This window comes from Aulonocara stuartgranti (assembly GCF_965226115.1).
Source record: "Aulonocara stuartgranti genome assembly, chromosome: 15".
Classification (NCBI taxonomy): domain Eukaryota; kingdom Metazoa; phylum Chordata; class Actinopteri; order Cichliformes; family Cichlidae; genus Aulonocara; species Aulonocara stuartgranti.
In genome coordinates, this window is record NC_138951.1 from 38,829,276 (window position 1) to 38,845,589 (window position 16,314).

Below are 16,314 nucleotides of genomic sequence, written 5' to 3' on the forward strand. Positions count from 1 at the left end.
TCTCGTGCTCATTCATATTCAGAGATTCCTGTAACTATGGACCTTTCCCTTTAAACTTTAACGTCTTAGATTATTGAAGTCCCACTCTTCGTGGAAACTCATTAAAGTTTGTCCTAAATTAGGGTAAGAATTCAGTCTTTCAGTGCAAGCTTTCGTCTTTCACATGTTTATAGTCTAAAATGTGACATTAGCTGTCGTGTCTCTTGAGTTCTGACACTAAATGTTGAGCTCCTTTGGCTTTATGCTCGTACAGTTCAGCCCTACTCGGCCACCAAAGTTTGCGGTTGTTGTAAAACGCATCACGATTAGTATAAACGATCATATATGATTGCTCAAACTGCTGAAAAGCCCACATCCTTTTTATAAGATTAATTGGACACAATTGAAAGTGGCTTTGTCACAAGGCTATAAGTTATTGTCCGTCCGTGCAGGCTATAACCTCACATTCACTTCTATGGTCACTTTAGATTCACCAGTTTACCCAAAGCTTTGCATCACTTTGGACTGTGGGAGGAAGCCGGAGTACCCTGAGAGACGCACAAAAACCCAGGATCTGCTGTCATGTTTATACTAATAAACCTCTCTTCCTTTGAAGTGACCTGCGTAAGTTCAAAGAAGCCAAGAAGCAATTTGACAAAGTGAGCGAGGAAAAGGAGACGGCGCTGATCAAGAATGCCCAAGCTCCCCGTAACAAGCAGCACGAGGTGGAGGAGGCCACCAACATCCTCACTGCCACGCGCAAGTGCTTCCGGCACATTGTCCTCGACTACGTCTTACAGGTACAGCCCGCTGGATGTTGAATGACAGCAAGGGATGCACTGACATGTGGCCTACTGTGCATTTTAAATAGCAGTAACAGGGTTTTATGCTTACACGTAGGATGATCTAAAAAAAGAAATGCGGTGCTATTTCAGGGAGATTTTGACTTGAAACTGAGGCAGTTTTCAGTCAGACTATATTTATATATAGCAACAGATTGCTGACATTCAGCTTTTAAGTATGGATCTCAAAAAAGCTGAGGTGCACGCTGTCATGTTCAGAATTTGGATGAGAACTTATTATTCAGCATTTAATTAAAAAATGCTATTTTTGCACAGGAATGCTGCGTTTGATTCTGTTTTATCCAAAGTGAACAAAAAAAGTACTCAGAAAGAGGTTTAATAACCTGGTTAGTCGGAAAAGTTTCTTCAGTTTCCAAAATCAGTTTTTGAATTAATGTTGTTCGTCTCCTTTTGCTCGTTTTCTTTCTCATTTTCTCTGTCAAAGCCACTTAGATATTTTCTGCTGTAACCTTACTCAGTGCTTTTGTGCCATTGAATGCATCAGCTCTGCTCTCAGCCACAGCAGTGCTGATGAATGCTTTGTGGTTTCTGATAAGGCAGCTGGCGGCCCTGTTATTGAATCTCCCTCCCAAAAGAACAGACAATGCTGTATGGGCACCCTTCACTCCTTGAGCAAATGAGATGGTGAATTGAAACCAAACTGGAGGTTTTAATATAGGTTTGGCAGTCTGCTCCAGTGGCCCACTCTATAATCACCATCTCATAAAAAAAAGAGTCCTGGCTGTGAGAAACGAGTCTGGTTTTTATCTCGCTTTTTAGTGTGTTTATAGGAAATCTATAAGCTAGCAGCTAGCTCAGCTGATTTTTAAATGGGTCTCCATTAAAGTTTCACATTTGGACAGTGCTGTCAGCACTTTAAAAACTAACTTCTGCAGCGGTGCTTGCAGGAAACATTTGAGACAGACTTTAACTTTATTTTATTTTTTGTGCTTTTTAGTTTATTTTTTTCATCTTTGTGGCATTTGTGCTTGATTATACAGTACGCAGTTTATAGTGACATGCAAGATGGTAGCGGGAGAGGAAAATATATGAGTGAGGTTGTAAGCCAGACTCGCATTCACGGCGTTTTAAGAGTGAAGCATGTCTCTTTTACTATGCTGTGCCACGTAGAGCTGCAGCATAAAATATTAAACTTCAGGGATTTCCTGGCTCACTGATGGTGAAGTGTGCTGCTAGTCTGGAAAAATGGAAAAGCATCTCGCTCAGTAACCCACCCCCGTATGTTACCACTTCTATTGTTTTCACCACTATTAGAGATAAGTGAAAGTTGTTTGTGCGTAAAAACTTGACAAACCAAACGTGACAAATTGAAATGTTACATTCCCACAAGTTTGCAATTGCTGCAGCTTTACAAACCAATTTCCAAATAACTGCTCTGATAGTTTGCTTGCGGCTGTAGTGTTGACACTATATTGCACACTGAGAGTTAAATAACCATCGTTTAGAGGTGCTGCTTTGGTCAAAGCTACTAATTGACTGTAATCGAGAAGGAGGGGGGCTTGTAAAAGTCGCGATGCGTCAACTGTTGTGGTTTGGGGATGGAAAAAAATAAGCTTCCTCCCCAGGATGGGAGTTAACATCTGTGTATAAACACAAGTGTGGTTAGAGTCGCTTGAGAAAATTGCCTTAAAACCTGCAGCCATGAAATTACTGCTGACCATATAAGACATTTCCTTTACTTTTATTCTCCGGGGTATTGAAGCATGGTGAGCCTGTTTTCACTACACAAACAAAAAGGGGCCGCTGGACTTAGGTTAATTCAGAAGTATGAAGCGAAGTGTGGGATTACTTCTGAAGCTGGCCTTCCACCACAACACATCCCTGCTCTGCAGCATTAAGCTATGAGAAAATCCAAGGCCAGATGAGGACGGCGGTAATTAGTCTGGACGAATGGCAGAGCCTTCTTCACAAACATTCACACACAGAAGGAGACGGAGAGACAGGAGGCGATGAGGCAAAGATGAAAAGTGAGACAGGCTTCAACCCACATCCCTAAACATGAGGCAGAGGGCTCCCCCTGGTGCTGGCATAATGAAACGCTGCCTATTAATGCTGAGGGAGATGGTGCGATTTTATCCAGCCTCAGTAGTAGTCATTTCACGCCTGTCAGCTTTCTTTGATTTTTCTCAGGCACTTCTTTTTGTTTCATCTCCACCAGCTCGTCTCATTTTCTGTTCTGTCTCACGCTCTTTAAGTCTTTCCCCCCCATCTCCACTCCACTTTTTACTCTCTCTCTGCATTTTTCTGTCAGATACCGCATTGTCCCAGATATTTTCTCATAATAATCCCTACTTCTCACTGTTTTGGTTTTTATGAACTTTCAGATAAACGTGCTACAGTCCAAGAGAAGGTCGGAGATCCTAAAATCAGTAAGTTTACTCGTTCTCTCAAATGAAATGAGCTTTCTGTTCTGGGTCGTTCACTCTCAGTTCATCAACTGCCTCCCACATGACCAGATTTGCCTGGAAAAATTCAAATAGGAAGATTCATGTTGGGAAAATGACTCGTCAAAATCCCAAATGTTACATGTAATATTAACAGAAACCTGCTCTGAGTGAAAGGAGCAAGACAGATGAAAATGTGTTTTCATGTGTAAGCTTCATTATCATTAAATAAACTCTCAGTCCCCTGACTGTACACTTTTGGTTTTTTCAGGCCTCCTAATCTGCTGTCAGAGATCAGACAAATACATCCAAATATTCCTGTGTTAACTCATTATAGTCCTTAGTTCTTAGAGCCATAAGATGAGATATTCGGCCTAAATGATTTCGAAGGACTGAGCTCAGATAGTTTTCTAGATAATGAAAATTTAAAATGCCTCCTTTAGCTCTTTCCCTCCATTATTTGAGGACCTCTCCTGCACTCTTAACGATGAGATTTAACGCCTCGAGATATATCAATAAAGCTGGTGTTTGATGACTATTAGTATAGAGTCCGGGTTTTTCCAAGGGTAGCCCTGGTAAGCTGTAGAGAGAAATCACAGCCAGTCGTTGTGTTTTGAAGCAGGCTTGAAACAGAAACTGCTCAGTTCAGAAAAGAGAAACCATGATTACTCCTACTTGGTGTTCAAGGGAGAGTTAAAAAATGATGCTTGAAAGCTGTAGGATGTGTTTTTAGACAAAGGATTTTAAGGGACCTTTTACAGTAGGGAAATTTTGCATGCTTCCTATTAAGAATGAGCTTTTTCCAGTAGAAAGACAAACCTGTGATGGTCACTTGGGGTTTTTTTCTGTTTAAATTTGATGAATGGAGATGGAAAGACCCTTCTTCCTCTTAAGTGTTTTAATAAACACGTTGTTGTTGTTGTTTTTTTATAGATGCTGTCCTTCATGTACGCCCATCTGACGTTTTTCCACCAAGGTTATGACCTCTTCAGTGAACTGCAGCCTCTTATGAAACAGCTGGGAGGGCAGGTACAGGCTACACTCTGCACACACATGCACCCATAATTAGGGTTGGTGTGTTCCTACGTTACCTGTATCCAAATATAAAAATCTTCCAGGACTTTCAGACACTGATGGATCCAAACACACAGCCACAGTTAAAAAGGCGCTCATATTTGTACATAAATATATCTATCTGCCGTTGTTCCCTTTTGTTCCTTCGGCTTGCGCAGCGTACGTACAGCTCGCTGCTATTTTGGTTTTATTCTTTCTAGTTTGATGCTCTGCATAAAACGAATCCACTGCAGTGCTCGTCGCTCAGCCACGCCTGTTGATTAATTGGAAGATATCGTAAACTCGTGATGTTATTTTTAGAAGAGCAGCAGAATAATTGCTTTCCAAGTTTACATAACAGTGCACTGTAAAGAGTAAACGCTTTATATTATGAGGGAAAGACTAATATTTACATTATTTTTTTTTCTGTTCAGTTTTTCTGCATGCGGTCCTGCATTTACATTTTTATGATTGGCGTTAATTGGCTAAAGTGAAACTGGTGCTTAAAGAAACAGGTTTGCTTGTCTTTCTTTTTCCATTAGAGCAGGTGTGGGGAACTCCAGGCCTCGAGGGCCGGTGTCTTCCAGGTTTTAGATCAACACACCTGGATCAAATGATTAGTTCATTACCAAGCCTCTGGAGATGTTGCAACACTTTACTCTGAAACTCATCTCTTCACATTGTTGTCATGCTCATCTGCTTTGTTGTCACCTTTCATTTTAACTTGTGTGTGTGTATTTTTAAACTAGTATTTCTGGTAATGACAATGCGAAAATGCTGGCATCTGCCCAACCATAAGTTCAGCTGCAAATTGAGGTCGCCACTCTTCTCCCTCTGTGTTTGTGTTTCTATCTCGTCCGTGTATATGTGTGGGTTTGTGTGTACTGCAGTACTTTCGTCAACTCAGTTTCCACCCTCGTGTGTGTCTGTGTGCATCCTCTCATAAACAAAGCCCTTCCTCTGAGCCTGAATGTTACTTGAAGATTGTAATCACAGTGAAGCTTTTACATTTAGCGGGAATGAGGAAGAAGGTTGTGAGCTGGAATGGGTTTTCCCACAGTTGGACTCGGAGGGTTGACAGTCAGCTGAGTGAAAGAAGCAGGGCTGTGGAATATATAGGCTGTTTGCTCAGAGGCTGAAGCAGCAGACCAGGACCAGGACCAGGGAGAAAGGAGTGCAGTTACAAGAGGCAGAGCAGTAGAGAAAAGAGGAGCTTGTTGAACGTATAGCCAAACTGTGAAAGAAGGAAATGCAGTGTGGATTTTTTGGGGGACTTTTTTGACAGCCAGATCTGAGGAGCCCATTCAGCAGCTCTTAATTGGGTTGGAGAGAAGCGTGTGGTTTCTTACCCTTGTGTTCTGAAGTTGGAAAATTCTCATTGACAGAAAAAAAGAAGAGAGAGAAGCGAAGGAAGGCTGGACCTCTTTGAAAAGCAGATTTTAGGAAAGGATAAGAGGCAGAGTGTAATCTTCTTGAAGCTAAATGTGACTGAAGAAGCACAGAAAGGCATGGACTCGAAAGACCGACGGAGAGAGAAGAGAGTGTTGTGTGAGGAAAAGGGGAAAAAAGGACAGAACTGAAAAAGACCCTGAAGACGGAGGGGGGAAAGAGACAGAGGGTTTGTTTTCAAGTGGATGAACAAGTAAGAGCTTAACTGTGCTGTGGATTACAAGCCTGTCGTGCTGAATTTGGGGCAGCACAAACCAGAAGGAGAGGAAGATCAAAGGCCGTGCTAAAGAAAGCAGCGGCCGTGGACGGTGCATTATACCTCCATCATGAAGCTGAAGAAGGTGGAGAGGCTGTGCAGGGAGGTGTGGAGGAGCTGCCAACAGGTCTGATAATATGACGCGATGCTTCTAAACTATGAGAAAGTCATCAAGAGTGCGAGTAAATTATTAGAAAGATGAATAAACCCTGAGCTGGAGTAAAAGCAGCTGCGGGGGGGCGTTGATACCTGGAAACGTTTAGAAACTTAAAAAAATGAAAAATGGAACAACAGAGGAGGATGAAAACCAAAGACTTAAATACTTATTGAAAATGTGAGCTGGTGTGTAGACAGTAGCTTCACAGGGAGGTGAAATCAAGATCACATGACTTAGAGTTTGAATTGATATTGCTGATGTTCTCTTTTTGTTGGCTTCGGTTGACAGCTCACAGTGATTCGTGTCAAACATGCCGCTTTTCCACCGCTAGTTGAAACCGTAATGCTGCTTCTAGACATAAATGTACTGCTGACTTCATGTTTCCGTGACACAGAGCCTCAGGATCAAACACACGTGAGCTTAATGCTCATTCAGAAAGATGTTTCATATCGTTTCCATGAATCACAGACGTTGTCATTGCAGCTACATGTCAGGAGTGATTTAATCTGACGGCTGTGGTCCGTAAATGACGAACTGATGTTAGTAGAGACAAACGTTTGTCTCGGCCTGAGAAGATAAGATGTTAAAGGCAATATGAGTCACTGTCACAAAATGTGAGGAGAGCTACGCACAGAAGCATCTTTGAAAATAAAGACAGGCCTCGATAGATGGCATGAGCTCCAGGCGGACCGGACTAGTTGTTGCAGAGGCAACAGGGAAAACATTTCCCATCTGTGTTATCAGCCTGCTGCTCAGCCATCCACCCATTTCCTCTCTGAGCACAACAAAACACGCAGCTCCCTCAAAGCGTCTCTGAAACTGTGTGATAGTAACACGTTTGTGTGTATTTTGTAAAAGAAACCACACGTTTATTATACTCTGCTTTAAGAAAGGAAACAAATGTATGAATTTCCATCTAGTTTATTGATACAAAGCAGAAAATTGCTGCAAAATTTGCTTGATGAAACTTTGAACCCCGCTCGCCCTTAAATCGGTGCCCTGCAATCACATACTGAATCTTTTGTTTTTGAGGCTGGTGATGCCAATTTAGGTCACGTTGCGGCGACAGACTATAAAGACGCACAGAGCAGAATTTCAGTGCTGCAAGGCAAACTGGCATATTTTCGGCATCACCCAGTGACCTCCAGAGCTTCACTGAAGCCTTTAAGAAAAAGAAAAAAATGTTTCTTCCTTCACAGCTCAAAAGATTTTTTGTTTTCCTCTCCACATGTGTCGGTTGCTCACAGGGACAAAGAGAATTAATCATCTCCCGTCTAATTTCTCCTCAGAGGAGTACATTTTGGTTAGAGGAGAAAAAGCATGTTTCTCTCGGTCTGGCCCGTGGAAAGTGGCGTTAGCATCATCAACGCACGCATGCTCACGCGACCTTTTAGGTGCAGTTTAAAGATGTGGTGGCACTGGATCATTCATTCCTTAACTCGAAATAAATAGATATTTTTCTTAATTAGTGTTTAGTTTTGTCATTTTGAATGAAACGCTTGTCACCGGTCGGCTCGGTGTGCTTGGCTTACTGGTTGTTCTGTCTCTTGCAGTTGGACCAGCTGGTGGTGGATGCTGCCAAAGAGAAGAGGGACATGGAGCAGAAGCACTCCACCATCCAACAAAAGGTGCGAACACACTCAAAATCTGGTGTTATTTATTTTGTTCCCTCAATTTTGTGCAAAAATGTTTGCAGCACTTGCTCACGAAAATAACCTTCAATCCACAGAACACCATAATTAGCTGCACTAATGTGAATGAAAAGCACGAATGACAAGTGAAGGCGTCCAGGCTTATTCTCAGGGTAACTTATGTACAAATATGAACATTTGGGGGAAATGTATCAAAACACTTTGAGGTAGAGCCCTGTGATCGAGCGGTTACACTTACCTCTTGCCCTTTACAGCTCTAATAGGCCTGCTGCGACTCTTGGTCAGTAAAATGGTTAGATTGGATTTATAATTGGAGTTGGAGTCAATTTAAAAAAAGTGAATTCTTCCCAAAACAACTTTAATATGCTGGTTTATTTATAGAAACATGTTTATCATTTGAATGAATGGAGGTAGGACTCCACCCTCAGGTGTAAGGTGATCCCTGTGGAGCATCTAAGCCACACACCCGTGCAATATTGATAGCTTACGGAAACCCATTTCCAAACAAACAAGGTTTGGTTTCGGCGTCTCTGTCCAGAGTCATGCTTTTCATATTTCTCCTATAATTTGTTAATTTGGCAAAAGTAAAGATAAGCTTCTCAAATGAGATCTTTTTTTATTTTTAAACTCTTTAGCTTTTAATCCTAGTATTTTTCTTGTTATTTGAAAGCATTTCCGATAGCAGAGTACAAACCCACAGCAGACAAAAACCTCGACAGGATGTGGGTTGTTATATTACATTATGTGGTGGCAGTAAATTTGCTCTTAACTTTAATTGAACATCCCACAGCATCATTAACTCCAGACTGCCTGTGTCCTTACCCAGCTGTTGTTTGCTGGGCTTCTGTTCATTTGTCTGCCTGTCAGTGACCTTCGTTTCAGTCTCTGCATGTGCGAAGCTTCTTCTGCCCCGTCTTTCATTTGACATCCTTTTTTTTCCATCTTTCCTTTTGTCCCCTCAGTCTCATTATTTATCCTTGTTTCCTGTTTTACCCAGTCACTGATGGTACGTGTGCCAGCTCCCGCCTGTCCTTGAGCACCTATCCCCCACTTCACCTCCCTCAATTTATCTAGATGCTATTTTTATGCGGTCTGGCTCCCACCCTGCTCTCTTGTCTGGCTGTACGTGGACACTCCTAACCAACTGTCTCTTCTTTTCTTGTGCTTCTGCTCTTTTTTCCTCCTCTTCTCTTCTTCTACTCCCTCCAGGCTGCACTGCAGGTAAGCAGTGTTTCTCTTCATTTTTCCTGCACTGTGCGTTTTTGTAATCTTCAGCTCACATCGTTTTAGTGAAAATAGCTTTTTTTGACAACATGCACATGATTTTGTCATCCTGAATAAGGTTCTGTTATTTGCAGAGTGTAGTACACTTGTATGAAGTAAAGCGCACTGATAAAAGCCACTATATCTTTAGAGAACCTCTAGAGCTGGTATTTCTTTATTAAATATCCCTAACATGACATTAGTCTGATAAGATAGGCCACTGTACTTAAATCAAATATAGGCCTGACTTGACGCTTGTTGATCTGCTGTTGCAGGAGTCAGATCTATGGGATTAAGAAGTTGAGTAGTAGTTCTGACTTTCACACCCGCGCTTCACTTTTTGCTCCCCAACTTTGTTAAAACCAGACATTTACTCAGGAGTTAAAATAGTTTTTTTTTTGTGAATTGAATTATGTGTTTGATGTCTGCCAAAGAAAATGAGTCGTTGCTACTGGTAACTGCCTTTTATCTCAGTTGAAATCCTTTCCCATCATTATGTGTGGAAGGAGGCTTCAGTCCTCAGGGGGGTCCTGAGGTTGTGCTTATGATACTTCCTTTCTGCTAATGTGTGCATAACTCGAAGCACTGACACCTCAGTGCATGTTTCAGTAGCTACATGAAAGCTTGAGATGGGCTGAAGATGTCTGTTTTATCTCATAGAGTGAGCAAATAACAAGTGACTGCAGCCGGCATTTACAGAAGACGTTTATTTATTTATTGGTTGCAGTTCATGTTAAAGGGTCAAATGCTACAGATATTCAGTTTGCCTGAAAGACTGGCTACTTTATTTACACACACCCAAGGGAGATGAAAGAGCGAGGGGAAAAGCTGAGCGCACTGAGTGTTAAACTGTAGTCACTATAAATGTTTGATGCTCGAACTCCTCTGCGTGGTCCACTTGATTATTCTAACCCAGCAGTCACAAGAGCCACACACACAGACACACACAGACACACTGGTGACCTTCACTTAAAGGAGGAGCAGCAGAGGCTGTGACGGAGGTTTTGATAGACGCACAGCCACAGGAGAGGAGGTGGCGAGGGTTTGTTGACGAGACAGGCCACACTGCTTCAGGTAGCTTCTGTTGTTGGGATGCTGCACAGAGACGCGCGTAAGCAAACACACATTCAAATTGATTTGTGTGCAATAATCTGGGGAAAATGAGGATTTTCAGTCGCTTTCACTACGTTTGGTATCTGGTGAGTGCATCCGATAAGAACTTGTAAAGCATGTGTTTGTGTCTGTGGCTTCTTACACTTACATCCGTGACCGATTCTTCTGTGTTAGCATTAGCAAAAGCAATGTTCTTCTCTCTGTGTGTCGTTCTCTCGCTGTGTGTTTGTGTGTGGTGTTTTAGGAGGTGACAGAGCTCCACTTTTTACCAGACTACAGCAACTTTTGCGCTTGGAGGTCGACCTCTGTACGTAGAGTCAATGCATCGATTCTCGGCCTTTCATCTCCTCCCCTGCATGCGTTGCAGGACCTCATTACAGTGTTTATCTGCATCTCTGTCTGTTTTCTTACTCTGAAGTGCAGCACATGCATTAGTGTTGCTAATGCAGCTCGTTTCATTCTGATGTGTCATCGTTATTGTCAGTGTCTGCGTCACTGAAGTCTTCTGGTTTAATGCCGGGGTTTTTTCTTTTCTACATATTTGTTTTGTTTTGCGGTTTTTCATAACTTTTTTTTTTCTTTACTTCTTAGATAATATATTTAAAATCAGGAACTAAGAACAAGCGCCTATGAGCTTTGTTTCAGCCACTACCTGTTTTTAGGTTTATGTCATGGGTTTGACGATACTTTCCCAAGCTGAAGTGGTCACGTCAGGTTTCTCAACCAGTAGTTGAAACCAAGAACTGGAAAGTTTTTCACGTGACAGCAGCAGCTGAAACTCTGTCATTCTTTAATAGTAACATTTGTAGCATTTGTTTGATGTGTGGGTGACGGCCACCACACATCAAGCTGAAATTAGGGGCCGCTGTTTCTAGTGTTTGAAGTTTAAAGAATAATTGTTAAAAGTTATGGGACTTAAATTTTGTCCCACCTTCAGGAAGACGGGGATTTATTAATGCCTGGACTTTCCATTGTGTTTCTAATCAGAAACTAAACGCAGACACGTTTTGTTCCCCTTGTGCACAAAAATAACTCGACTCATTCCAGTGTATGTCGTGCTGGAAAATTGTGCTTGCCAGTGTGTTTGTGTGTGTGCATGTGTGCATATCCTTTCGGTACAACATGGAATAGGACATATTTTTCATGGGTTACATCTACATCTCTGGGCTGTAACAGGGGTTGTACATTCAGGATGGTCATGAGAGACTCGTGGATCATTCAGTGTTTGCTCCTGAAAATCCCAGATGTTCCTTGAAAAAAATCCAGAGGAATGAATCAGATTTAGTAGGATTTTTATTTTTAAATTTTCTGGTCCCTGCTGTCATTAGTTTAATCATATAAATGTTTCAGAGGAAGGAATAACGGCAGATTTTAGATGTTTTTCCTGCAGCAATTTTTTGAGGAGCCAAAATTCCCTTATTTAGAAAACTGCTTGAGCTAGGTGCTTCAGATATTTTAGAGTAATATCTGATACTGTGAATCTATGAATATGGACTCTCAGGAGTTTACCAAAAGTTAATGTAGAATGAAGTCTCTGACAGCAGATTTGAAGCCCTGTAGAAACCACAATCTTGCAGGTCAGGCATAGATATTTTGTTGATAGCTTTACATAATTTTATAATATTCATAATATTCTTTAAACATTCCAAATCAGGTAAATGGTTTCACAGATATTAATGGCTATAGCAATTTTACTTATTTAATTACATGACAACTAAATGAGGTGAACCTGTGTATGCTTAGAATGGCTTAAGACAATGAAAAGAGGAAATATAATAAAACAAAGCAAAACAAAATAACAGAAAACACCTGATTGTACCCTGTGTGAACTAAAGGGTTATATTATATTATTTTTATTTTATTAAAGCTGGAATATGGAAGCAAAAATGGGTATTTTTTAGAAAAAAAACAGATTACTACACTCACAAGTTTTCATGGTCTTTACTTTTATTTTCTCCAGTATAAATTTACTTGTGTATGTTTGGCACCCCGACGTTCATCCCTTTGTTGTTTGTTTTTGTTTTTTTAATGAGACTAATTAACTAATGATATTAGGAAACTGAAATGTTAAATAATTCCTATAAAGAAGTGTTTCTCTGGAAATGCATCTGACACATCTGCGATGGTCAGGTGACATTTGATAACTGCTGAAATGACCCACTGTGTCAACACTTTCCAGCATTATCATGGTGCTGTAGCTTTGTGCTGTATTTTTGTAATGTAATGTTTTGTCACAACCCCAAACCCAGATTTAGGTATGTAAGGGGAAAAAAAAAAATTTTTAAAGTTGCTTAACAACTCGTACAGAAAAAAAAAAAAAATAAATAAATAAATAAATAAATATATATATATATATATATATATATATATATATATATATATATATATATATATATATATATATATATACACACACACACACACACACACACACACACACACACACACACACACACACACACACACACACACACACACACTTACTTTCAAAACAGATAAGAAAGACTTCAACTAGCTTGAGAGCCGATGACTGCTTTTCTAATGCAGGTTGAATGAGTTAAGTCTGAGTTACAAAAAAGACTGTGGATCTTTCTAGAAGGACAACAGAGAGGATGAGTCCCCAGCTCGCCACAGTAACAGATCTTGATGTATCGAGCTGTAATTGATTTTGGAGACGGTGACACCTGATGTAAAATGAGTCCACACACACACACACACACACACACGCACGCGCATGCTTCTGGTGTCCGGTGTCACCTGAAGCTGAGAAAGCTGGGAGGGTGTTAGGAGTGTGGCAGCTGCTCTGGTAGTTAAAGCCAGACTGAGAGGGCAGTCACATGACAACACGTACGACTGAGAGTCAATCAGAGATTGGATGCATGACAGGTTGTTTTTTTTTCCTGCGTTACACGTTGAAGAGCAGTGCGTCACTACTGCTGTAAGAAGCTATGCAATAAAAGCTTCATAACACCACGTTTATTGCTTTGTATACTTCTGCGTGTCTCCAGTATTTTAAATAACAAATGTTGGTTTGCCTTGTTGCTGGATTTTTGTTAATTGTTAACAAATACCGTGTATCTCGACACACTTTTTTTTCACTTAGGTTTCTTTCTCAAGCATTACATTACATTGCATTGGTAGCTATAGATTATTGGCCTGTGCTCGTACGCTGTGGCTGCTGTTTGTCTTTCCTGGTTCGCGAATCGTCAGTCAGGTCAGCGGGGCCGTGACACTCACTTAGCTTATACAGATAAACCCTGATATAGATAAACAAGAGGAACTCACCAGCATCAGAAGATTTAATGTGTTTTTTCCTGTTTTAATTCAGTTGTTTGCTTTCCTCTCTTCCTTCCTTATTATTTTTCAGGATTTCTCGAATGACGACACAAAGCTGGAGTACAATGTGGATACAGACAACGGCATCGCCATGGAGGGTTATCTGTTTAAGAGGGCCAGCAATGCCTTCAAGACATGGAATAGGTATAATGTATAGAGTTTATTTTGAAGTGGTTCCTTTGGACTGATTGCAGAGTTTTATATACTTTGATATCCTAGGAAAAGCTTCAAGTGCATTTTAAGAATGATTATTAATCACAGACGCAGAGTAAAGCTAGCTAAGATTCACAGGAAGTGTTAATAATTTGGAAGAATTTCCATTCATCTTGTCATCTTTGTGTTTTAATTCCTGTAAATCAACACAAATGAAATCGAGAACATACAGACTCAAGTTTTTGCTTCCTCTTGACCATTTTTTCCCCAAGTGGATATAAACATGTTATGAATCAAACCAACATATACTTTTGCAGAATACCATAGTTTGTCTTTGTGTGTGTTGTGTTCACATGCCTTAGGATTACTCTCTCTCATCCACATCAGAAGATATCAAAGCGTCTTATTTTAGGAGCATCACTTGCATGTGACTTTATCTTCTAATAAACTTGTGATCTTCTTTCAGGCGCTGGTTCACCATCCAAAACAATCAGCTGGTTTACCAGAAGAAATTTAAGGTATGTCAAGTGACTTTCTGCACGGCCACCATGACAGTCATGCACGCGTTTGACTTCCAGCACAAACATCTCTCTGTGTATTTTTAACTGGACGGCACAGCTGTGCGCCTGGTTTCTGTGTGTTTGATAGAAAGAGCTCACAATAAAGTCCTCTTATATACTGGAAAAGTTTAGTTGTTTTTTTAAATGAATCTCTACTTTATGTACATTTATCCTTGTCAGAATATGAAAACTCTCCAACCACACAGGTTTAGAGACAAGTCTGCAACCACAGGTTGCTAGGGAAAAAAATCTTTTCAATGACCAGTTGGAGAGCGGTTGCTGGATGTTGCTAATGAAATTGATCAGAAAGAGGGTGCTGCACCAAAAACTAGTCACTGAGCTTTAGCAAACCGAGGAAGAGTCGTGCTTCTGTAAACATGCTGGGTGCAGCTGTGAGACACAACTTTTATTTTGAAGGCTTACAGTCTCAAAGTTTCACTGCTGCTCAGTGAAGAGTTGGTGCATGTGTGCAGACAGGTCAGTGTGCTAGCTACCAAGGCAATTGCAAGGAAGGTTTCAGCGCAGCACCATATACCTCCATGCAGCTGTTTTCACCTGGTGACTGCCAGCAACCACTCTCCAATCAGCAAATTTGTCCTTAGCAGCCTGTGGTTGCCAGGTGTTTGCCGACCGGCCTCGAGGCTTGTGTCACAGAGGCCTAACATTTAGTTTTGTCCCAGATTATAGTACCAAAGTCAAAAGAGCAAGAGCAGTTGGGGCTTTGTTACATACTCTGCGCTTTGCATCATGCTACAACAAAATAACCCCAACTGTAATTATTATTAGTGCGACAGAACTTGTCACTACCAACTTAATAAAAATGTTAAGGAAACTGGACAATATAGTTCTGCGAACAATAACCTTTGTGGTAAAAGAAGTGGGCGCCTGTTGCTGGATGTAAGTCCCTCTGCTGTGCCTGCAGGACAACCCTACAGTGGTGGTAGAAGACCTGAGGCTATGCACAGTCAAGCACTGCGAGGACATAGAGCGTCGCTTCTGTTTTGAAGTCGTGTCACCCACCAAGTAGGTTTGAGTCAGTGACGTTACGCCCTCTGTCAGCTTAATGAGCACATGAGTATTTTTAAAAAGGTGGCAAGGTGGAGCACCAGCCTACCCGCCTTCTGGTGCCGACACTCCTGCTCTGAGCCGACAGCAGCTGTGTGACGCTTGTCTGCCCCCACAGGAGCTGTATGATGCAGGCAGACTCCGAGAAGCTGCGACAGGCTTGGATCAAAGCTGTCCAGAACAGCATCGCCACCGCCTTCCGCGACAAGGGAGATGACAGTGAGGTAAAAACCCACACATACACCAGAAAGCCAAGATACAAAGTCTTTTGACTCAAAACTAATGTGGCAGGATTTCTATTAATTTTGCAACACTTATTTGTGTAGATTTATGCAAATAACAGAGTTTTTCATTGACTGTTTGCTTCTTGCATTTTTTCCCCTGAAGATCAATTTTTATTTACTCATTTTAATACGTCTGCTTTGTCCTTTATTTTTGTCTGTGCGCCTTCCCCGTTTCTTTCCTGTCAGAAGCTGGATAGGAAGTCGTCCACATCAACAGGGAGCCTGGACTCTGGAGGGGAGCCAAAGGAGAGATCACTGAAAGGAGAGAGTGCCCTGCAGAAAGTCCTGGCCATCCCAGGCAATGTTTGCTGCTGCGACTGTGGGCAGCCGGAGCCCCGCTGGGCCAGCATCAACCTGGGCATCACCCTGTGTATACAGTGCTCTGGCATCCACAGGTACAATGCTATATTTTCATAAGCAAATCCTTATAACAGCTCTTTGATTATTGCTGTGAGCAACTTCTTACATAAAGATGAAGCAAAACATAACAAAGGATTAAAGGAAAATATCAAATTCTTAAGTAACCAACTTTTAATTGCTTAGAAAATTTAAAGAAGTTAAAAAAGAAGAAAACCTGAACATTTCTGGAACATTTTATTTATTTGTCTACCACACTGCAGGAATGCAGTTCATTAAGAGTTCATGTTAGGTCTGTGAAAACTAGAAGTCATGCAAAGTATGTTGGCTCCAGTATATAAAATCCTCCGTCGGGATCACAGATGTCTTCAGGGGTTTCTGAACTGTAAA

The 16,314-nt window shown here is 41.2% G+C and overlaps 1 protein-coding gene across 2 annotated transcripts in view; it reads left to right on the top strand.

Moving 5' to 3' along the window:
• The window catches only part of LOC309688981 (arf-GAP with coiled-coil, ANK repeat and PH domain-containing protein 2-like), a 49,648-nt gene that overhangs the window by 21,629 nt on the left and 11,705 nt on the right, over positions 1 to 16,314 (top strand). For both annotated transcript variants that reach the window (XM_082505090.1, XM_082505091.1), the window contains exons 6-14: positions 596 to 779; positions 3,167 to 3,211; positions 4,160 to 4,255; positions 7,695 to 7,769; positions 13,537 to 13,649; positions 14,125 to 14,176; positions 15,141 to 15,241; positions 15,402 to 15,507; positions 15,754 to 15,962. In XM_082505090.1, coding sequence (XP_082361216.1) covers positions 596 to 779; positions 3,167 to 3,211; positions 4,160 to 4,255; positions 7,695 to 7,769; positions 13,537 to 13,649; positions 14,125 to 14,176; positions 15,141 to 15,241; positions 15,402 to 15,507; positions 15,754 to 15,962 — 981 coding nt within the window. The remainder of the gene's footprint in view (positions 1 to 595; positions 780 to 3,166; positions 3,212 to 4,159; positions 4,256 to 7,694; positions 7,770 to 13,536; positions 13,650 to 14,124; positions 14,177 to 15,140; positions 15,242 to 15,401; positions 15,508 to 15,753; positions 15,963 to 16,314) is intronic.